The sequence below is a fragment of the Hyperoodon ampullatus genome (genome assembly GCF_949752795.1).
Source record: "Hyperoodon ampullatus genome assembly, chromosome: 12".
Lineage (NCBI taxonomy): Eukaryota > Metazoa > Chordata > Mammalia > Artiodactyla > Ziphiidae > Hyperoodon > Hyperoodon ampullatus.
Window position 1 is genome coordinate 61,728,859 of NC_136925.1, and position 25,010 is coordinate 61,753,868.

The 25,010-nt window shown below is 34.4% G+C and overlaps 1 protein-coding gene across 1 annotated transcript in view; it reads right to left on the minus strand.

The window, feature by feature from the left end:
* The window catches only part of AHI1 (Abelson helper integration site 1), a gene marked incomplete at its 3' end in the record, with an annotated part of 214,518 nt that overhangs the window by 136,795 nt on the left and 52,713 nt on the right, over positions 1–25,010 (minus strand). Inside the window, 6 exon segments of the mRNA XM_079716741.1 lie at positions 2,006–2,032; positions 5,998–6,194; positions 17,605–17,745; positions 19,496–19,626; positions 21,974–22,092; positions 24,632–24,738. Coding sequence (XP_079572867.1) covers positions 2,006–2,032; positions 5,998–6,194; positions 17,605–17,745; positions 19,496–19,626; positions 21,974–22,092; positions 24,632–24,738 — 722 coding nt within the window.

Genomic DNA, 25,010 nt, shown 5'->3' on the forward strand with positions numbered 1-25,010 from the left:
GTGTGTGTGTGTGTGCATGTCCCTACCCAGAAATGGAGAATGATTGCTAAGAGATACGGGGTTTCTTTTTGGAGGGAATGAAAGAACTCCAGATAGTAGTGATGGTTGCACAACTCTGTGTATATAATAAAAACCAATAAACTGTACACTTTAAAAGGGTGAATCTTATGGTATGTGTATTATATCTCAATAAAACTGTCATAAAAAATAACTAAAGACACTAGTAGGTTAATCTTTCTAGACCTTGATTAATTTCCAAAAATGTCATATTTTCAATGACTAGTCTACTTTTGTTAAGTACTAGGAATACAAAGATGAATGACATGAACCTCCACCCTCAGGAAGTTTCCAGAATAGCAGAGGACGTTCTCCATAAAGTCTTTTGCCAAATATGTGCAGAACACTTTACTCTTTGGACATTCAGACAGCATTACAAAAGATGGGTACATAATACATGTGTTAAAATAAAGAGAAATAGCTCTGAACTGCTAATCAAGAGGATAAACTACTTTTTTGACTCCAGTTTTATATTCTATACATACTTAAGAAGATTTAGTAATTTTAGAGCTACAATCATTACACCAATCATTGCTATCAGGAACAAGTTTCCTGAACATCTGCAGCCTAAGTCAGAATATAGCTTGTTCTCCTTTTTCCCCATCTTCCTTCCCCTTGTCTATATTCTATTTCCTGTTGACTTCTGATAATTAGGTAAAAAAGTGATGGGTCCTGACTGATACTGGACAGCTCAGTGATGGGATAAGCCCAGTGTTTTCTGACACATTTCCTCCATAAGATGCCCCATGTGGAACGAGACAATAGGCTACTTACTTCTGTATTCCAAGCACCTGCCACATGGTAGGAGGTGTCTACTGAGTAAAAACAGTATTTCCACTGCACTGACATTATATAAAGCAGTCTTTGAATATACTAATACCACTTTAATTCTTTCCCTTCTGGAGGTCTCTCCTTTCGCTTTGTGACATATATAATCATATTTGATAAATATACGGATGTCTAATTATTCTGAACAGACAGAAGAAAATAAGAGGGAAGGACGAACATGTGGTGTTATTCCAACTCTTTTAAATAAAACTTATTTTCTTGACAACTGAGTTAAAGGCTGTACATAAAATAACCTTGCTTGTAGAAGGAAGAAAGCTGTTGTGTTGATAACATCCCAGATACAATTTAGTTGAAATTGATTAGTAATCAAGGGCCTTTTTGTATACCTCCATTTTTCAGACCATGGGAAAGGAAGTATGAAACACAGTATAAATGATCTAGAGCATTATCAGCACAATATATCATTGCCGTTTATGTGTGGCTTTACATTCATTTCAAGGCTTATACACTTTACTCAGCATTCACCCATTGGAACTGTATTGCTGTCTCTTACCTATAAAGTATCATATAATATTTTTCTCAGAGAAGGAAATGATCTTGCTGGCCCTTTACTGAAAGTATATGCCAATCACTTAATATTTTTAAATCTTCAAAAATATGAAGCTACTTGCTGAATTCTCAAGTGCCAGTATTACGATTCCTTGATAAATCCGAGCTCAGATGCAGAAGATATGTATCAGATGAACTTTGTAAAAGTTCTATTACAACTATGAATGGCACATTTCAATTCTTTGGTGCATCACAATGAAAACTTAAGTTATCTTCCTGGTAGTAAAAACCACTCACTCTAGAGACTGTCATACCCAGTGAAGTAAGTCAGAAAGAGAAAAACAAGAATCGTATATTAATGCATATATGTGGAACCTAGAAAAATGGTACAGATGAACGGGTTTGCAGGACAGAAATAGAGACGCAGATGTAGAGAACAAACGTATGGACACCAAGGGGGAAAGTGGGGGAGGGGTGTGGGATGAATTGGGAGATTGGGATTCAAATGTATACGCTAATATGAATTAAATGGATGACTAATAAGAACTTGCTGTATAAAAAAAAAATAAAATAAAATTCAAAAACAACAACAACAACAAAAACCACTCACCTTTGCAGCACAGGCTCGTATCACCTCCTAAAAGAAATAGGATAAAATAAGTAAAGAAATACTCATAATTTCATTTAATAAAATATCAACTCTTTTTTAACACATTCAGATATTAATCTCTTAATAACCAAAATCAACATTTGGGAGAGTGTTTTTTTTTGTTTTTTTGTTTTTTTGTTTTGCGGTACACAGGCCTCTCACTGCTGTGGCCTCTCCCATTGCGGAGCACAGGCTCCGGACACGCAGGCTCAGCGGCCATGGCTCACGGGCCCAGCCGCTCCGCGGCATGTGGGATCTTCCCGGACCGGGGCACGAATCCGTGTCCCCTGCATGGGCAGGCGGACTCTCAACCACTGCACCACCAGGGAAGCCCGGGAGAGTGTTTTTTAATCTAACACCTGCAGGTGTCACTCTGCACTGTTCCAATGAGCTGGAAAGAATATAAATTAAAGAGACTCAATGACATGATTTTGGTTTGCCAAAGCAAAACGCACTGACAAACAAGACTCTGGAGGGCCCACATGTAACTGCCTCAAGAAAAATTTGTCTCCTCAGTAACTTAGCATAAACACTAAAATTCTGTACTGGGACACTAACATATCTAAAAGACACACTCTGAACTGCAGTATATAATTATCTCTATAAATAAGAATACCCATACATATAATTCTCAAATTAATAATTTACTTCAGAGGAAATCTAATAGTAAACACTTTTGAGGAGTAAAGGATATGACTGGAGGAGCTACAGAAGGGGACTGCCTACAACTCATGGGAAAAGGCCAAGAAAAAGTCACTTTTGAAAAAGAAATTAGTCAAAGGCAACACAAAACAGATGACTTGTAAATTTGCTGCTAGGGAGACACAAATAATATTCTAGTCCAATTAAGGTTAACCAGCATATATCATCAGCCTAGTACAGCACTAGGAAAAAATGGTAACGATCAATGTGGAGTTTAGAAAAAAAGAACTGAAAAAGAAGAGTGTCCTTTTGTTTTTAATCCAGAAATTTCTAAGGGACATAGACTACGTCTAAAGGATATTAGTAATTTCAATCACTAAAAGGAGACAGTAAAACTGACTGTGGGCATGAGATTCTGATTGCCTGCACTGAATCTCAGCTCCAATGTTTCCATCTGTGTGACCTTGGCAATATTGCTTGATCTCTGTAAGCCTCAACCTCATCTTCTGTAAAATGGGGATAATACTAGCATTCACATTATAGGATGGTTTTGAGGATTAAATATAATGAACACGTAAAACACTTAGCACAGTACCAGGAATTCATTATGTCAGTTTCTACTCATAATTAAACAGATGTTAATAATCACCAATTATTAAATGGTGAAATCTCCTGTGGGGTAGAGAAAATTAATCTTTTTTTTTTCAAAATTGGCATAAAACATTTAAAAACCCATTCAATCCCTATTCCTATGACTCTGCTTAGCAATCAGCTCTGTGATCACTGACCCAGATATCAGGTTAATTTTTAAAAGGGTGAGTGGTCTTGAGTGCTCAAGCAGCTGGAGAGGTATACCTTCCATTATAAGATGTTTAAGTTTATAAATCAACTTTTTGTGGAACTGTTTACTATTACCAGGTACCCCAGATTCTGAGCAGCTCTGGATACACTAATAAGACCAAATTTCTGGGTTTGAAACCTTAGAAAGACATGTGTCACTGCTCTCAAGATACTGTCTACCTGTGAGGTCTTATCTGGATTGCAGAGCCTTTTAGGTATTGCTGCAGCAGCAGTACAAAGTCGGCTCTGTTAAGTATGAAACAGTTAAATGAGTTTTATTATGAGTAAATGATAAAGCTACCAAGAACAGAAAATTATCTATTTTTGGCATCCTTTTCTCGTTCATGAGTAAACACCTATGATAAATACCTGAGGAACTGAATTTATTATGCAATTCGCACACACACAAATCACACCCTAAACTTGAACTGTATTTTATCAGAAAAACATTCCTTTTGTGGTTACAAAGAAAGGAGTATCTCCAGGGATACAGTCTTCTACAATATAGAAGTAATATAGTCGTCTCTATTAGACTTCTACATAGAAGACCAGTGACAGAGCCTTTTAGACTAAGTAACAAACCTAACTGGAAAAGGAATTTAGGGTCTACCAAAACACAGCTCAGGAAACAAGAGAAAAGGCATTGTGACAAAAGGTGAGAATCCAGTCAACCTAAATGCTTGCAAAACATAAAAAGAATGGAGCTTCCGTGGGAACAAAGATGACATTTTGTTTTGATTCCCATGTATACTACATACATTCTCAGAGAAAATACACCGCAGATAGCATTTGAAAAAACAGTTCAGAGAATTCTCTTAATACAGGAAATATATGGTTTTTCAAAAACCACAGCAAATAGACAAAGCTTTCATTTCCAAAGGCAGCCTCAATCTACCTCAATCCCAAAGCGTAATTTTTAAAAGGAAAAGTTTAGTAAAAGCTAAATAAATCAATGATTCTATGAGAAACTAGTTTTTCTCTTATAATAAATTATCAATTTACTTTCCCCTTGCCTTTATCTTAAAAAATATTTTTCTGATTTTATATTTCTTTTACATCTACTTTCATTTATCTGAGGATGACAGCTATAAAAGATGATGCAGGAGAAAAGCTACAAGCCCAAGGTGATTCCAGGATGTTAAGTTTTACAGTGTAAAGACTGACAGATTGTAGGAAACTGGTTTTTATATATCTATCTGTGAGTCGCTCTTAAGTCTGTAGATGAAATCATTTTGCCATGCAAGATTTTAGACAAGGGCCATTTTTTTTTCCTAGTGAATAAATATTTTTCTCTAATTTTTAGAACTCCATTTATCTATTCATACTTCCTTTTAAAATATGGAACACATTCACTATTCAATTATTTTAAAATGTTAAAATATAAAGTCTTACAACACTGAAATATTAATTTATAGTAATATTATTCTAAAATTTATACTGATAAATATAAAAAAATTTCCCCCATATTCCAACTAAAGCTGAACCCATTGTCTGAGTAATCTGCACTCTGGTATACCCCACAGTCTCTAACTTTCTAAAGAAAGGAAAGGAGAGAGGAAGAAAGTACAGTCAGAACTAAAAGATGTCTCAATGTAGTTCCTCCCACGTTGGGTTTAAAACTGGTCAATATCCCTATCAAAGGAGGAGGGGAAAGGATGGTATTTATTAAGTGCCAGGCACTGTGCCACAAGGGGGAACACAACAAGCCCGCAAAGTCCCTGTCTTCAAGGAGCTCAGGCTAATTCTCACTAAAAGAACTATTAGGGTCAAAGAGCCCAAGTATTTTTAGGGATGTTCAAGCTTCTCAATACATTTTACCACTTATCTTTGAGAAACACTGTATAGTAATTTACCACCAACAGAATACCACGCGACTTTTAACCAAGCATCCTCCTCCTGATTTTCATCATCTATTTTCCAGTTTTACAGGCAATATTTGGTTTCTGTGGCACTACTTTTCTCTGAAGTGAGATAGAACTTTAAAATGCATTTATGAGACATTTGTACCTACTCTTTTTGAAAGTACATGTTTATTTCATTTATCCATTTCTTTGTTGAAGTCTATTTTCTTTATTATTTAGTTCTTCCATATTAAGAAGGCTGTTCCATTTATATATTTTATGTAGACATCTTCCCAGGTTGGTATTTGCTGTGTGTGCGTGTCTGCATGTTGTATATATGCGTATACACACATATACACACATATATTTTAAAATAGAGAAACAAGTCCGGGCTGATCTTTACAGAGATATCAAGTCAGGAAAGCCTAATAGATTATCTTAAGTTCAGTTTGTTTACTGCAGTTAGTGATTTTAGAACAAGTACCAGAAAGGAGCTATAAAAGTATAAGAAAGCCTAGTTTTAAGTAACTACTTCGTTCAGTGAATATTTATTGGCATGGCAATGTAAAACAGAACTGAAATGGTTTTAAAGTTTCCAACTTCTCAACTGCATAAAATAAGTAAACTTACTGTGACAGAATCAATCCTCTGTTTCACTTGCTGCATCTTCATTGAAGAATTTTCAGTGAGGACATACTCATCAATCTGAAAAGAGCTCTGATGAGGAAGTCTAGGGAAGGTGCATAAAGCGTCTTGACTTTGGTGTATTCCAGGTAATGGAAATGTTCCATTGTAGCGTTTGAACATTTCAGCCTCCTGCTGGGCAACTGGAAAAATTAGTCCATAATTAGTTCAAATCGTCACAGCAAAAGCATAATGAAATAATTAAGCCATGAAACTGTAGCATTAAAGGAATGATCAGAAAGTACATAATACATTTTAAATACTGGGTAATAATAATACAACATGATGAACAAAATGTGAAATTATTAAATACTGTAAACCATAAAGAAGGAAATATAATAATTTCATAGGTAACTTCATGTCAGGTAGTATAATTGAGCCTTGAAGGCCATGCAGTATCTTGGTCTGGTAAACATAACAGATTGGAAGGGGACTCTAACTTTGAAGAGATGCATACAGAAAACACAATATAAAAAATCAAAGGCATAATATAATAGAATTAAAGAAAACACAAAAACAATCAAAATAATTATTCACAAACCCATTTCCTTAAAACAACTGTTTTCATATCTTCATACCTCTATCTTTATTCATATATACATTTTATGTAAAATATCATAGTGTAAACACAATTGAACAGTTTTTCAATTTAAATGTAAGTTTTTGCCTATTTCTACAACTATGTAATTACCATTCATAAATGCTTTACAATGTCTCATCTAAGGAAGCGCCACAGTTTATGTATTCTCCCATTGCTAAATATTTACAATATTTTCTGTTTTCCCTCATTATAGGCTATGCATAGGTACTTTCATAATTTATCTTTTAAAAGAATCCTTTCTTTGGAGTTAATATCCCAGAGTGGAATAGATGGCTCAAAGGGTGAATGTTTTTGATGATGATGATGATGATGACGACGACGACAAGGGTATTAGCACCTGTATTGTACTTTATGATTTTTAGGATGCTTTCACATACATTATCTCATTTGATCATTTAAATAAATGAATTTGAAAATTTTTAAATGCCTGTAAGTACAAAGGAGAAAAAGTAAAAAGTAGTCATTTAAAATAGTATTTTCTTGATTACACAATTATATAATTTAAAAATCCATAAAAGAAAAAATTGACAATTTTGGACTTCATAAAAATTTCAAACGTCTGTTCTTTCAAACTCTTAAGACAATTAGAAGAAAAGCCAAAGGCTGGGAGAAATATTTGCAGATCATATATCTGATAGAGCATCACTTGTATATAAGAAACCTAACTCTGAAAATTCAATAATCAGAAAGCAAACAAGCCAGTTTTACAAATGGGCAAAAGATCTGAACAGATGGTTCAGTGAAGAAGATACATGGATGGTAAATAAGCACATGAAAAGGTGCTTAACATCATTCGTCATTAAGGATAAGCAAATTAAAACCACAATGAAACAGCACAGCATACCTATTACAAGGGCTAAAATTTAAAAGATTGGCCATTTCAAATTTAGCAAGGATACGGAGATACTGAAATACAGACTAGTGGTGGGAAGGTTAAGCAGCACAGCCACTTTAGAGAACAGTCTGGAAGCTTCTTAAACATATGTCTGTGCTGGGATCCAGCTCTTCTATTTTTAGGTATTTATTCAAGAGAAATAAAAGCATATGTTTATACAAACACTTGTAAACGAATATTCACAGCATCTTTATTTGTAATAGCTAAAAACTGGATAAAACCCAAACATCAACAGGTGAATGGAAAAACAAACTGTGATATATCAATACAATAAAATAATACTCAGAAATAAAAAGGAACTATTTATAAACTCAAAAACACAGATTAACTTCAAAGTAATTATGAGTGAAAGAAGACAGATCAAAAAAAAGTACGTGGTATATACTGTTGCACTCATATACAATTCTAGAAAATGCAAATTAATTCAGTGTTTGTTTGGCAGGAGGGGGAGGTAGGGAGAGATGACCAAGGAGCACAAAGTAACTCTGGGGGATGATGGATGTGTTCATTATCTTGACTGAGGTGATAGTCTCACAAGTATATAAATATGTCTTGACTTATCAGGGTGTACATTTAAAATATATGCAGTTTATTATATGTCAATTATACCTCAATAAAACTGCTCACAAAAAAGTGATAGGAGTTAATATTCAAAGAGTCCCCATAAAATCAATTAAAAATGAATAATCCAACAGAAAAATGGGCAAATGACCATTACAGAAAATTCACAAAAAGGAGAACTATATATTCAACTTCACTACTAATTAAGGAAGAAATAAGAGGAAAAAGGCAAATTAGAAAGTGATGTTTCTTTTATTGCTTGTTTAACTATCCCACTGTACCTCAAGATATTTGTTCCCACGGAACAAACTGAGTAAGGGTAGCCAGGTGTGTACTGAAGTGTTCCTTAAAATACTGAAAAACATATAATAGTGGAATTATGCAACAATAGTTGTTTAAATAAATTATGGTGTATTCATTTAAAGAAAGGGAATTCAGCCACTAAAATTATGTACAGATGTATAATTATCATGATAGAAAATTGTCCATAATATATTATTAATTGGAAGAAAAACATTTATAAAGCAATAAAATGAATATACAAAAGGATGATCAACTGGTTTTTTTAGTTATCAACCTTGGTTTCACGAAGCATGAATTTGAAATAGCACCTACTAAAAAATTTAGGTCTCTGACCTTTATATTCATGTACTACTTCATTCACGTGTTCTAAGTGAAGAACAGCTCAATGATAACTGGGGCTCTCTACCTGCAGACCTTGATGGTGGTAAGAACCAGGGGACGTAATTGAGGGAGAAGACCTGCTTACAGCCCACCCTTGCAGTGATACACGTTTCTCAGTACCAATGACTGTTTTCAGATGGAAGTGTAGCCGTGTCTACACTTAGATTTTTGTGGGTTTGACTACTATTTTTCAGTATATAGTTTGGACTTCTTTTCATAGCACTCAGAACATTTACTTACCTCAAATAAAAGATTGTTTAAAGAACAAAGAGAAACTTTGAACCTGTAAAAGAAGAGTGCTCAATGGACTGGAGGTTTAACTTTAGTAGATGGGTCAGGGATGAATGAATCAACACGTACAAATCACGTTCCATGATCTTTGCCTGATTTGCTTTTCAAAATTGTCCTCTTAACATTTCATTGGTTTTGGCTACTATGAATGGAAAGTGAAACTGGGTTTAACTATTTAATGGCATTTTCTGACTCCCTATGTTTTTGTACTCGACAGATACACAACTACAATTTCACCTCAAGCCCTAAGTGGGTGAGTATGCGTTAGAAGCACAGAGGCTGATATAAGCGACAGTTACGAGGGACAGTAGGATTTGGGTATTAACCTTACTCTTTTTGCCAAACTGTATTTTCTAAGTATTATGCTATGATAACATGTATTATTTTCCTTTTTTAAAAAAGGAATTTATTTAACTAGTAAAAAAATAACCAAAGGCAATTGCCTGAATATTTATCTGTTTATTTTTCCAGGCATTAAGGATGCCTTTCAGAAAAGATTAAAATGGCCTAAACGGATGCAGATGACAAAAATAAACCCCAAACAAGAATGAATACTTGTTTCTGTTGTCTAAAGGGAATTTTCTATACAAAAGCCATCTGACTGAATTTCAAGGAGGCAAATTAACACCCTACTTTATCTTTAGCACCTCTAGTTCTGTGAAGACAGCCATAAAAAAAAATCTGCAGAAATATTCATAAAGACCTAGTTTCTCAGATACTACAAACTACAAACAAGCTGCGATCAGTTCTTGCATTCTTTCCCCTCCCCAGCCCTCCACAAATACCTATTTGTGTAAGACTATACAGATTATTTCCCTGTAAAAGAGGTTATAATAGATGATTTCTGAAATTCCTTCAAGCTCTATGCTTCTAACAGTTCAAAGCTTTCTAAATCATTTTCATAGAGGCCATGGTTAGAGAATGATGTTGCAATTAGGTAACTGTATTTCTTCACTTAGTCATTTTCTCTTCCTTGTACTAATTTAACTTTGTATGTTTAAAACTTAGCTCTAACCTAACTAATACGTTTAAAACTCACAATTTTAAGTCTCATCCCTATCCTTTCATGACTCTTAGAGGAGTGCACTAGAGCAGCCTCTGGGAATACAAAAACACTGCCCCACTCTTGGGGGTCTGAATTTTTGGAGGTCAATAAGAAATTACTGCTATGTGCTAAGTGGTACAGCACAGCAATAGACATGGTGCTGAGAACACAGAGGTGGCAACTACATTTGCTTAAAGGAAATGTAATTTCCTTTCCTTCCTATATCCATCAAAATACTTCTAAATTTACCTACTATCACCTGTAATTTGGGATTCTAGACTTTACACAATTTAAAAAATTCTTTAAATGTTTTCATAACTGACCCTCTTTCTTGATTTATATAGTAAGTTCAGTGCTTCTCTGTATGTTCTGGCCTTAAACAATTATAAAAAAATAATGTGGTTTTCCTCAGGAGATCTTTATCTTTATAGGAGGAAGAATGGAGGAAATAAGATATTTCAATTCTGTGCCCTTTGCATTTGAAAATAATACAAGGTTTGTTATTATTAAAACCTATGTGTACTTATGTTATTGACTTTATAATAAAGTACAACTAAAAAATAGCATGGTCTTTTTCTTACACTATATTAACAGTAATATTTCTTTGTGGTTCAACATTTAATACCTTTGGTCAAGATCTGCTATTACACATACCCATGTTACTGTGTATAGTCATCTTACTGGATACCTAATTTACTTATCAATATTTCTATTTCTAATTATAATATGATTACTGTAAGCTGGTAGGTCTACTGCTCTAGTTTCCTGGCATTCAGCAGTTATGCAGCATCCTCCTTCTCTTCCTCTCACACTTGCGGTGTGAAGAGAACCTCTGTGGTCTGAATGTTGTGTTCCCCTAAAATTCCTATGTTGGAATCCTAACCCCCAAGGTGATGGTATTAAGAGGTGGGGCCTTTGGGAGATGATTAGGTCATGAGAGCAGAGCCCTCATGAAAGCGATTAGTGCTCTTATAAAAAAGACCCCAATAATGTCTTTAGCTGTACCATGTGAGGGTACAGCTAAAGGTGCTGGTTATGAACCAGAAAGTGAGTTTCCATTGGACAAAGAGTCAGTGCTTTGATTTTGGACTTCCCAGACTTCAAAACTGTGAGAAAGAAATTTCTGTTGTTTATGAGCCATCTAGTCTCTGCTATTCTGTTATAGCAGTCCAAATTGACTAAGACAAGAATGTTCAAGGGCTTATAATTTTTTATTGTATTTCACTGGGCCTGACTTGTTCCTGCTTCAGCGAATCTTAAGAAACTGCGTCAATGGATCAAAGAAGTTCTACTGAGTAATACTTCAATTCTAGTAGCCTGAGTGTATTTCAGGGCCTGTTCATAATATTGTATTTCTTGAAATATTTTGTATGTCATGTAGAACTTATAAAGTGTCACTAATAAAACTTCAAAAAGCTATACAAGAAAGTGTAAAAGACTCATGTCTCATAGCCAACCATATGGGAGATGGTCTACCATCATTCAGCAAATCTGTTAGTTGAACATCAAAAATATAATAAACTATCTCCAAATCCCCTGAAGTACATGCATTGTAGTTTTGTTGATTTCCTATTCCATTATCAATCATCACACATCACGCTATTCAACTGAAAGTGTGGGACATGTATACTGCTACAGAAAATAGCTAGGATTTCCCTACTGCAGCCTGCTTCATATATCTATGCTCCACGCCTTGCTTTCTAGTTTCATTTTATCCTTTGATAAAACACTGAGATAAAATAAAACAGGTATTATTTTAATTTTTCAGGTGAAAAAACAGATACAGAAATGATAAATTTTTTGACCAGGGTCAAATAGAAGGTGATGGCATTTTGTCTAGGACCAAAATGCTCTTATTCCTACTTCAGTCTTTCCCTCCACACTGTTGTCTATTTTGAACTGTACCATTTTTTCTTTTGGGGGGCAGTGTATTTATTTTTAATTAATTAATTAATTAATTAATTTTGGGCTGTGTTGGGTCTTTGTTGCTGCGTGCAGGCTTTCCCCAGTTGCAGTGTTGCGGTGCACGGGCTCCAGGTGTGTGGGCTTCAGCAGCTGTGGCACGTAGGCTCAGCAGTTGTGGCTCATGGGCTTCAGAGAGCAGCCTCAGTAGTTGTGGCGCACGGGCTTAGTTGCTCCACTGCATGTGGGATCCTCCCGGATCAGGGCTTGAACCCGTGTCCCCTGCATTGGCAGGCGGATTCCCAACCACTGTGCCACCAGGTAAGTCCCCTGGAGGCACTTTAGAAAGCACCAATGTAAGCATAAGAAAATGCCTGGATGAGGAATTCAGGGCTCTGGTTTGTGCTCAAAGCCATTAAGTTGACTATGTTTTCCATACGCCCTGAATCCTTGAATGACATAAGCTTTCAATGAGAGTATCCCTCATGTGTAGAATATTAAAACAGATGCTTCAGGATATAACCAAGAAATAAGTAGCTTCAGTACGTCTTAAAATTTGGCATTTCTATCTCAATTTCTCCTACTAAGCTAATAATAGATAGCTAAAACTCTAACCTACAATCAGTTATATATGTTACTGCTTAGTCTTATCCAAGTATGAGGATTACAACATCTGAGTTTGCTTTTGAATCATTCATAATTAGTACTTCAAGAACACCATTAAATTATACATACAACTACAGATGTTAAATTTATTTCAACTAGACATTACCTTATTGCAAAAATATTGTAAAAGTAGTTACATTAAAATTTGACATTACACAATAAAGAAAAATCGTATTTTGGACTATATTGAGAATATAATGGCTTAATGCATTATAATTACCGCCAACATTTGTAAAGGAGTGAACAATTAATGATACTAGACAACCAAAGCTCCTTTTACTCTTAAGGGGTCTTCCTAAATATTAAAATTGAAAACAAACACTACATTTCACCACAGGCATATCTGGCTACCTTCTTAAGTTACTTCATGAAATAGGAAATGCAAAGACTAAATAAGTAGCTGTGGCACATAGCTTAATGTTTTAAGAGCATAGGCTCTGGAGTCAGACAGCCTGGCAAGAATTGTCATTTTACCAATTGTGTGACCTCAGGCAAATTACTTCATGTTCCCTGTGCCTCAGTTTCATCTGCAAAATGGGGATAATATTGGCAACTATCTTGTGGGGATTTGGGAGAACTGTATGAGATAATGCATGTAAAATGCTCATGAGAGTAGGGGATACTTACTAAATAAATAAATAAATGCTTGATAGCATAAATACTTGATAAATATTAGTTACTACTACTACCACTATCATTATTAGCCCCAAATTTACTAACTGATCACGCCTTTCATTCTATATTTTTATAAAATGTAAGGGGAAAATGCTATTCTATGGGATTTTAAATTCTTATTTCAAGTATTTATTGCACATCAGTATTATAACAGGTAGGATGTTAGACACAGGGCCTTGTAAACACCATGGGTTTTTTGTTATTGAGCAAGTTGTATAGGAATGTAAAGGTATATATTGCCCTGAATTCTGGTAAAACATGTCACAATGTGAAAAATAAACCTATCAACAATGACGATGCAGGTGATCATTAATAAATATGAGTTCTATAAATAAAATCATGTTTAGTGTCAATGGTAGACTGCTTTTCAGTTTAACTAAAATTCTCCCAGAGGTTTAATTAACTACTTAGGAAGCACAGAAGATTGGAAAAGAGCATGGTTCTGATTCCTGGGTTTCACAGCGCTGTTCAACTTGGCACACAATAAATGCTCAATGAAGATTTGTTTTACCTGAAACACTATGACTGAAAAGCACTCCAGAGTTAATACTGATTCACAGGAGATACTGCCACCTAGTGAAAAATTAGGCTCATTACCTGGGATTACCGTATAATGCTGAGAACTTCCCAAATTAAGACTTGATCCTGCTTAAAATACTACATGTATATTCAATATGTGCCAGTATTCAGACTAGGTACCAGTAATAAAAAGACAGATAAGCCTCCAACTCTGCTTCCCACAAAGTACAGACAATATAAAGAAATCACATACTCCACGGAGAGGCATAGAATAAATGGTTTTGTAGAAAAAAAAAGTTTGCATATTAGACAATCAAAAGCTAATATTTCAGGAAATCTGCTAAAAAGGCAGTTTAGTGTAGCAAATGAGAGCATGGACTCCAAGTCCAGCCTGTATGGATCCAAGTCCTGGCTCCCATAATGGGAATAATTATAATACCTATCTCATAAAATTATTGTGAAAACTTTAAAAAATATGGGTAAAGTGCTTAAAATAGCACCAGGAACATGGAAAATGCTTTGTAAGTATTAGACATAATTATCATTAAATGTAGAACAGGATCCTAGAGATTGAGGTAGACAAGTATTGATTAATAACAGAACATTAATTGCTGAAGTCTAGCTTCATAAATTTAATTCATTAGAAGCCGTTTCTCTGACTAGTACTCTGTTATTATGGGAATCCTAAAAGTACATTATTTGTGGTACACTGTGACTAAATTTTGTATTACTAGATGATTAACCCTTTCAACATCAGGCAAATAAAACTGCCTTCTGAAAGTAAAAATCATATTTCTTACCAAAAAAAGCAAAAAGTCAGTAGAATGAAAGACCCAAAAGACCACAACCTGAACACATGCTTAACAGGGAAAGATGCTTGCTGACTCTTCACAGATTTTGCTAGAACTGAAAGATGGATGATACATTTAGCTACCACTGTGGTCTCATTCACAGCTTATTTAACTGATAAAAAAAAAAATGAGCTTACTCCATTTTCCTTAAAAATTGCCTAAATGTATCAGCTGCTCTGATAAATACTATCTAAAAAATCATGTAACTGTTTTGTATCTTTCAAATTTTTTACCATTAAAACATTTATGTAAAACTACTCGTAAACTTTATTTTCAGACAAGAAAGTGTGAGCAAAATAGTCCTGTGTTAAAAGATAAATAAAATATAAGGCAAAGTATAATAGGTCAGTAATAAATGTTATAATTTTCATTGAAAAAATTTTAAGACTTCATGATTCTGGCCTGTATTTAATGAGCAAAATATCTTAGAGTCTGAAACAACTTTCCATTTTTTCATGGTTATATACCATTCACAAGAACTGTGCTAAATCCTGGATTGCTTGAGATCACATTAACTTTTTCCTAAACTGCTTCTTTTTAAAAATAGGCAGCAAAGATTTGGGAAAATGTATTGAAGCATTTTGAGTTTTGTTTGTAAAGGTGTGTTAGTATATCAAAAATTGTGTTCTAAATACACTGCACAAAATATTTTTATTTAATATGTGTATTAACTGAACATTTAAATTTCTAAAACACTCATGGAAATCCCTCATTTACATTAAGATACTGTGGACATAATGTTCTTAACTTTATGCATTTATTTTCTAATACAACTGACCTAGAAAGGTACACACTCTAAAAAATAAAAGAAAAAGGCTGACCAACAGAAAGAGTGAAAGAAAGGGAAAAAAACCTTTTTTTCCATTTCATTCCACACAGAGAGGCTTATCAGCATATTAAAATATACGTTCCCATAGAGTCAAGTGTATACAGGTTGGATGAGCACGGTAACAACCCACTTTATCTTTTTTGTTTGTTTTTAGTATAGTGCTTATCAACTTACAAAGTACTTTCACAGTCCCTGTCTCATAGCACCCTCGCAAAAAAATCTCTTAGGTAGGACAGATATTAGTAGTTGTAGGACCATTTACTAGATAGGGAAGTGGAGCTTCAGGAAGGCAAGAGGCTTGTGCAAGGCCACTAAAGAAACAGAACTGAGCCTAAAAGTAAATGTTTTTGAACTCCTAAGCACTTGGCTCTTTCTACTTATGCTTCTAGAATGGACTTCTTAGTCTAAATGTCTATTGTCACAAAACCAAATGGACAAACCTAACTGGGCTAAGCTACTGATGAACTTCTATCAAAGACAAAAAAATAAACTAAAGAAAAAAGATGAGACTGGAGCTTTAAATTGCATTTTGTAGTGAAAATTTCAAAAGCCTAAAAAGCAAAATAGAAATTCAATGAAAACTGTGGTGAAACTTTTGAAGAGTTTGAGGAAATTAATTGAGTGCCTATTTCCTATATAACAGTTCCCATTACAAAGTAAATAGGTATAACTCTTCTCCTTTCTGTGAAGATTTAAAACGTATAAAAGAAAGACCTGTTTCAGGACATATGTTTGAACTAGACAACAAACTTGGGCACTGGATGATTTGAGAAATCCACTTGTCTTTTCCCATAGTCAGGCAGTGTTTACTTTTGCTAAATTTGTTTGTAATAGTAAGTGGTATTGTGTTGTTTAACAATTCCACCATCAGTAATACTGTTCTGTAAGTCTGAATATGTGTCAGAGAAATTTATTATTTCTTCTTTGTAAAATTCTTTAAAACAGGATAAATCTCAATTTTACACATTTTCTAATATAATTCACCTGTAAAGGCATAATAAAATCCATACTATGATCAAGAACTTCAGGTTTAGAGCTTAACTCAATTGTCTAACACTTAGCACTTATCACAAACATTAACCAATTCACACTGTATTAATGCAGTAAGCTTAACCACTTGCATTTCATTAATTTAAAACACTCCGTCTAGATAGTTCCACAGCAATGTTACCTGTATACATATTTGCATATTTATGCATTTATGATGTTGTGTGGAAGCCATCTTAGCTTAGCAAAAACAGTGAATGATATCCTAAACAAAGCAAAGAAATAAAAAGCATTCTGGAACTGCAATTTTGAGAGTGTCAGCACTATCAATACCATGCAGAACAATGAAATCCTAATTTCAGGACAAAAATTAAAGAAATATATGAAAAATAGCATAAATCCAGATAATTCTAATAATGCCATACTATTTCTGAAAAATGTGTCTGAAGTCTTTATTTCCTTATTATTTTCCAAAATTATAGAAGAGTGTAATTTTAGTGTAGAAAAAGACGTTAGATTTCTAATTCCAGATCTCATTTTCATTGACGCTTGATTTTTTTGCCTTCTTTTTATGTTAAGAAACTCTCAAAATTACAACTTATTTAAACTATGTGCTTTAGTAAAAAAGAAAAACAAAGAATAGGAAATTAACTCAATATTCAAGTAAATACATTACAGATCCATATTTCCTAAATGTTATTTATCTTTTAAATTTAGACATATTCCCAAATAATTTTTAGGTGAATTTTATTTATTTAAATTGATTTACAAAGGAAGTGATGACTACCTTTCTGTGATTACAACGTAAGAGCACAACCATTATGTGTACTTTTGATGATATTTAAACTCCATAATAATAGTGCTCATGGAAAAATAAAATGTTATAATAATAATATGATCTTTTTAAGTCACTTGGCTTTCATAGTATATTCAAGAGAGCTTTGTTAATACAAAGGATGACAGTTTTCACAGAGCTCATAATTTCTGGTTCAGTCTAAATGTAAAGGTTACTCTAAATATTCTCCTCTTACCAAGTGGTAGACTTACCATGGAAATCATAAATATATAGAAGAATTGGCTCATTCTGCCCAAATGCACAAAATGCCACCATATTTTCAAGTGGATGATAAGCAATATCTCGAATGGGTGACTTGAATGGCAGGTCAGAATACATTGCTACTTGTTCTCCTAAATAAGAAAAGACATTCAATAATTTGTACCATCTCAGATACTTCTCATTAGAAGATTATTCTGTAGCTTATTTAAAAAGATTTATAGTAAGTAATGATAAAGCTCACGTTATGTACATGAACACCTTAAAAACTTATAAATATTTGAGTACCACTATATTAAATAATTATCTTTATTTTTCATTCTGTTGGCCCTCCTTTTTCTACTTCTCAGTCCAACCTCTTCACGGAGGTATTCAAGGCACAAAATAAAGACAAAGAGCTTGGAAGTAGAGAGACCTGACTCTGAGATCTGTCAGAGCTGAGCAAATGCCAACTAACAAAAAACTCCAGGGAGAACTAGGGGAGGAATGTCAGGATTAAAACTAAAGAAACTCTGGTTGGGAGAGGTTTAGTGAGGAATTAATTTTTTCTATTTTTCTTCCAGAGGCAGTTTGACGTACCATCTGCTTTAAAGATGCATATGATTATTAATGACTAAAAGAGGCCCACAGCAGAAGTTTAAGTTTGAAAATCAGAACTCAAAAAGCAAAGAATCCAGTTCCATGGATTAGGGAAAAGAGATTTATGAACACTTATGAACTGATGCTGAAGTATCAAAATACAGTAAGAAAAAAAAAAAAACTATAAGTGAACTGACTAGTCAAAAATGCCTAAAGGGAAAGGTGAAGAAAATAAAAAGCTGAAGTCAAATACTGCTCATTAAAGAAATTTTAAAGTAACTTCTATAAAATTCTTTCTACTGCTAAAAAAAATGTTTATGTAGTTTTGGCTTTTCTTTTAAAAAGCAAGGTGAAGCACAAATGAACTGCCCAATATAATAGCTTATGTTATTGAAAAAAACTGAATTACAGGGCTTCCCTGGTGACGCAGTGGTTGAGAGTCCGCCTGCCCATGCAGGGGACGCAGGTTCGTGCCCCGGTCCAGGAGGATCCCACATGCCACGGAGCGGATGGGCCCGTGAGCCATGGCCGCTAAGCCTGCGTGTCCGGAGCCTGTGCTCCGCAAAGGGAGAGGCCACAACAGTGAGAGGCCCGCGTACCGCAAAAAAAACAAAAACAAAAACAACAAAAAACTGAATTACAGTAAAATTGCTATTAAGTTTCAGACATCCAAAATTGATAGGAGTATGTTTGTTTCTAATAAAAATGTAGATGGTTAACCATTTGTATACCTAGCTGTACTCTAAATTCAATTTATAATACTGTGTTTTGTATTACAGTCCTCATTAAATACTTCTCTAAGTTCAACAGTATCTCATTATCAGCAAGGAAAGAATAAACCTTGAATTACAACGTGAAATTCTAAATCCATGAAGATATCAAAACCATAAAGAACAGAATTTAATATAAATTTAGACTGCAGCTGAATTCCATTATCAGCTTTCCAATTTTGAAAAACATAACTGAGAACCTGAAATCAGAATTTCCTTGAAAATTACTCCATAAAATTATAGGGTTTTTTTTTTTTTTTTTTTTTTTTGCGGTACGCGGGCCTCTCACTCTTGTGGCCTCTCCCGTTGCGGAGCACAGGCTCCGGACGCGTAGGCTCAGCGGCCATGGCTCACGGGCCCAGCCGCTCCGCGGCATGTGGGATCCTCCCGGACCGGGGCACGAACCCGCGTCCCCTGCATCGGCAGGTGGACTCTCAACCACTGCGCCACCAGGGAAGCCCCCAAAAATTGTAGTTTTTATACTTCATCAAAAACAAAACAAAAAAATTTTTAAGTTCAATGAAATATAATTTACCTGTTTCTGGGTTCCAAACATATACTATACCATCCTCACTTCCAGCAAAGAGAAAAGTCCCACATGGTGTCAAAGTACTGTGAATCTTCTCTCGATAATTTGCTGCACCTACAAATTTCCTTGCTGCTAATCTAGAAACCAAAAAGATTTTACAAATGTAACCTGTCTTACCCATTTAAAAGACTGGTGGTAGGAAAACTTTTAAATACTTCATTTGCATTTAACAAACAACTTGTGAGAATCTGTTATGCAGGATACATTCTATGATGGATGCAGAATAAAGAAGAGATAGTCCCAGAGCTCAGGGAGCTTATAATTTAGCAGGAGAGAGAAGAAATGCATTAAAGTAAAATAGAAAGTGGATGTAGAAAGTGCCACAAAAGAAGAACAGAAAGAGTACTTTTCAGATTTGGATAGGAGAGATGATTTCTAGCTATGGAGCAAAAGACTACTTTGGAAGTAGCATTTGTATTGGTTACTAAGAAATGAACAGAATTTTTATATTCTTATATTTTCTCCATGTGATAAATTTTTAAAATCAAACAATGAATACTTGATCATTGCAGAAGTATCAGACAAAACATTATTGAATCATCTATTAAATATGGTATATAACCTTCCAGGCTTTTTAACTTATGAATAATAACAACTAACACTGTTTTAGTGCTTATTATGCGCCAGGTAGGTACTATTATCATCCCTGGTTTACAGAGAAGATATTACATATACTGCTCTGTTATCTGCTTTTTTCAGTCAACAATGAGTCATGAATAATGGCCACCAAGTCAGAAAATAAAGATTACGCATTATCATTTTAATAGGCATATATTATATCATTGTCTAAATGTATCTTAAGAAATTTTCTATTGTTGGATAACACTTAGGATGTTTCCAGCTTTCCCCTACCATGAATATGATTTCTGTGAACAACCTTGTGTATATACATATTTTTTGCACTGCCTCATAATTCTTTTCTTAACATTAATAACTAAACCTAAGGTTACTGGGTCAAACACTTCTGCTATGTTTGTTAATGTTTTAAGCACGTTACATGTATAAACTAGTTTATTCCTCACAAAACATTTATGAGGATGGTATATTATTTCTTCCATTTGAGTGATGAGGAAAGAGAGACACAGGGAGATTAATCAGCTAGTAAGGGGTGGAACAGGCAGTATTTTGACTGTAAGCAGTTTTCTTCTAGAGCCCAAGCATGATCATAGGCTGAATACTATACTGCTTAAAAAGAGAACAACCAAACTCTGCAGGCCTGGTCTTCTGAAGTCTGGCTCTAATTTCTATTGGATTCTCTCTCGGCATTCCTTAGCAAGAAACCCATGCTCATACAAACTCACTCTGCCCTGAATACAGCTTCTATTATGCTACCTCCAAACTTTATTCCAGGCTTTTCAGGTTTTCCACCCCAGTGAGGACACTGCCATCTTGTCTAAATTCTACCCATCCTTCAAGATTGAGCTCAAAGACCAGTCTTGCCACAGAGCCTTTAACAGAAGACTATATTATAGCTATCAGCTTTACCATTGTCATGAAAAATACAATCCTTTTATTATGTATTTATACTCATTAAAAATACTTATTGAGTACTTGCTGTCTGTTAGGTATGATGTGGGTACGATGTATAGAAAAAAAGAATAAGCAGATTCCAGTCCTTGAAGATCTCACAATGTAGCCTAAGCGTTTCGTATGTTATTTTGGAGGTAGTACAACTAGATTATAAATTCCTGATGAACAAATTCTGCTTATCATTCTCCTACAGCACCCATGCCAGTGTCTCAAACAGTTCTACATAAATGCTGAAGGGCTTAATGGTTAGCCCTAAAGTGATGATTGCAGAATAAACGAACCTGGATTACCACATTTGCCTTTCTAAACACAATAATGAAATTTAATAAAATAGCTTTCTCTCATTTGTTTTACAGGAACTTTTAACGTCAAAACCAAAGCACACCAGAAGTCCATGTTGCTTTTCCTAGAACTCTGCTTCTGCCTTTTACATTAAGAATATCTCTTTTCATTTGCCTCTTTTAGAAATAAAACAAAAAGGAAAAACAAGGATGTATGAATCAAAAGCCCTCTCATTCAGGCATGATAGCAGATCATAATACTATGTTAAACCAATATCATAGAGATAAAAGATATTTGATGGCAGTAGTTTCTTTTTTTTTATTGTGAAAATAAAAAACAATAGACTACATCTCAGCCTAAGAACTATTCACATTTTGGGTCAGATAATTGTTGCAGAGGCCTGTCTCATGCACTGCAGGATGCTTAGTGATATCTCTGGTCTCTATGCACCAGATACTGGAATAAACATTCAAAAGTGTTTCTAGACACTGCCAGAGGTCCCCTGAGGGACAAAATTCTCTAGTTGAGAACCACAGCTGCACTTTATAAATATGAATTAAATCATTACTTAATCTATGAGCACTTAACCTGCAAATACTGAAATATACTTACATTCGGAGATCCAAAATTCTCAAAGTACTGTCTTTGGTATGAATTAACAAACGTTTTCCATTGGGATGAACCTCCAAGTAACTTATTGGAATCCCCTTAAACTCACTCTCTTTAATTTCCTAAAATGATTTTTAAAAAGATTATAAAATATTACCACTGTAAAGTTTGTCTAAAGTTAAGCCCTTTTAAGTGTACAAATTTAATTTTAAGATGTCATTTTCAGTTGCACAATACAGGATGTTTTAAAATTGTTAGCAAAATTATTCCAAGTAACTTCAGGTTAAGGATGAAAATAAAGCTGCTAAAATCTATTTTTTGGTTGTTATGTAACACCATATTTAATTAGTGTTTTTGTAGTATATTCCCAAACAAGAAGCACTTTCTACCAACACATCTTCTAACACTACACTGTCTATCATCAGATAAGAAACTTTCCAATTTTTATAAATTCAAAATTAAGTATAGAATTAGCTCTCAAGTTCTATTTCAGTCTCAGATTATTTCTTCATACATCTATTTCCACTTGTCCTGAAAAAGGTAAATTATCAGCATCTTATTCTGAAATAATTTAGTTTAGATTGTAATATTTTTTTTTGGATACTTAAGGCAGCTAAATCTTCTACTTATAGAAGAAGACTATAAGTAGACCTGATTAATGATGTCAAGAAAGACACAAACACTGAAAGAGAATCTGCCTGAACAAGCCGTGTATAAGGACAATTTCCAAAGGTTCTTGTTTCGATTACCAGGAGAAAGAAAAAAACTGCAAATGCGAAACTGCTTAAACTAAAGTCTAAAGAGTCAAGAGAGGGTCTGCTTTAACCTGTGGGCAGAATTCTGAATTAGCCTTCTTCTCCCTCGAGGACCCCTTATTATTCTTGCCCGCTTCTCTTAGAGGGTCTCCTCTTCAGAGGTAGGTTGGCACCAGCTGAGGTGGGGTACAAACTGCTATAATCCTAGTATCAGCAGCTGAGCCCCTCCTACTGCTATTTGGTGCTAAAACCTGCTGTCAGCTTTTTACAAGTTACAGAATAAAGTCAAATACTGATACCACAGATGGGGGATTTTACTGAGCCCAACTACGATTTGGAGGTGGAGATGCACTGCTGAAGGTGTGAGCAATTGGAGCAACACTTACACAGATGCAAATGTGCAAAATCAAAACCAAGGCTGCATAACAAGTTAAGTGTTAGGTACAGGTTTGAGAAAGCTGCTGGTAGATTCAGTGTTTGTAGTATCTGTTAATGAGTTCCTTCATATTTTTATCATATTCATGCTCAAGCCCTAGTTCTAAAGACCACGCCCTATACCAAGGAGTGTGTGCAACAGCACATGGACACCTCATCTTAAGGGACAGATGTGTATAACCCAGCATCCTTCCCCCCACTGCTGGTTGAAGAGAACCAAGTAAGAAATCGCAGTCTCCCATCTGTCCTAGGACATAAGCTACTAAAAAGACATCCCAGCTCATTTCCTAACTTTCTATTTTCGACTGTCTCAAGTAACCACCAGGAGGCAGATTTCCAAGGTATATTTGCCTTTTGGTTACTATATTGAGGTAAAGAAACACATGATTTTTAATACAAATAATACACTCTGCACTGTAGACTCAAATGATTAGAAATGGTGCCTTTGGAGCCTTGCCAATCCTTTAGGTATCAATATGTAAGTAATTAGAAAGTCCTTTGCAAAGTTTGTGAAATTAGGCTACAACATGAATCCCAAGCCATCATTCATTAATCTGACAGACTAGATGAGAATGACTAAAAATAGAATAGACTGGTTTTTAAACAGATCTGACAGACTCAACAGATTTAACTAAAGTTCCTGGAAATTCTTTTTCATGTAGAATGTCTTTTTTTTTAACAGGGACAATTATAATCTATTATGAAGAACACAGGTATAGCATGTAAGACAAAAACTATATCAATACATATAAAAACAACTCAGGTTTAATAATTCATTTTGTATTTTTAACTTAAACATACTAAATATGCACCAACAAACTTGCTTGGTATACAAGCCATCTTTAAAACACTCTCCTTCAAAAATGAGATCATTCATTTGTTTCTGCCAATTTAGTATATTTCAAATGAAACAATTACTGTGATTAAATGATAGGCCCTCTCATATTTATATAATCTTGATCACATAACTTTGAGGGATAGCACTGTTAACAAAACCTTGAGCACAGTGTTTTTAGTGATGTTATTAGACCAAGAAAAAAAGAATATGAATAGCAGAAAATGTTATTATGTATAGATGGTGATATAACATATACCTCATTTTGCATAAATTTCTGTAATGGATCCCTGAATACCATAGGGCAAATTAGGGCTCAAAAAAAAAAAACAAAAGCCTGGCCAAAATGAAGAAAATTTCACTACGTCACTATTATCAATTAGCCATCAGGAAGACATGATAATTGACTTCTCAGGGACTGAGAAAAACTTAATTTCTTTGAAAAGAATGAACGGAATGTCCTGACATCCTTTTTTTTTTTTTAACATCTTTATTGGAGTATAATTGCTTTACAATGGTGTGTTAGTTTCTGCTTTATAACAAAGTGAATCCGTCCTGACATCTTAAAGTCATGTGGTTCAATTTCTTTTTCCGCATTTCTTTAATTAAATCCCCAAATATGAAATGGCTCTATACCTTATTTACACTCCAGTGACGCACTGAGTGTTGCACATCATTAACTTTGACATACGTATTCCAAACAACAATCACCCCTGTGCAGTCTCCTGAATACATGTGATGACCTATTTAAAAAAATAAAATTACTTACGTATAAATGTCACACAGAGGTTGAAACAAATATTATGAAATTGGGAAAACACATCCCAATAAAACAAAGAATTGAAGGGCTAGTAAAAGGCATTACAGTTTTTAAAAAGTCCAAAAGGCAAACAATCAGATCCTAACTATCTTTAAATGAATTCTTCACCCTTTTGAATTATTTTTGATGATTTATTTCCCTTTGTCACCTACCTGAATCTGAATACAAAAAGAAATGAGCATCTCAGTTTATGTG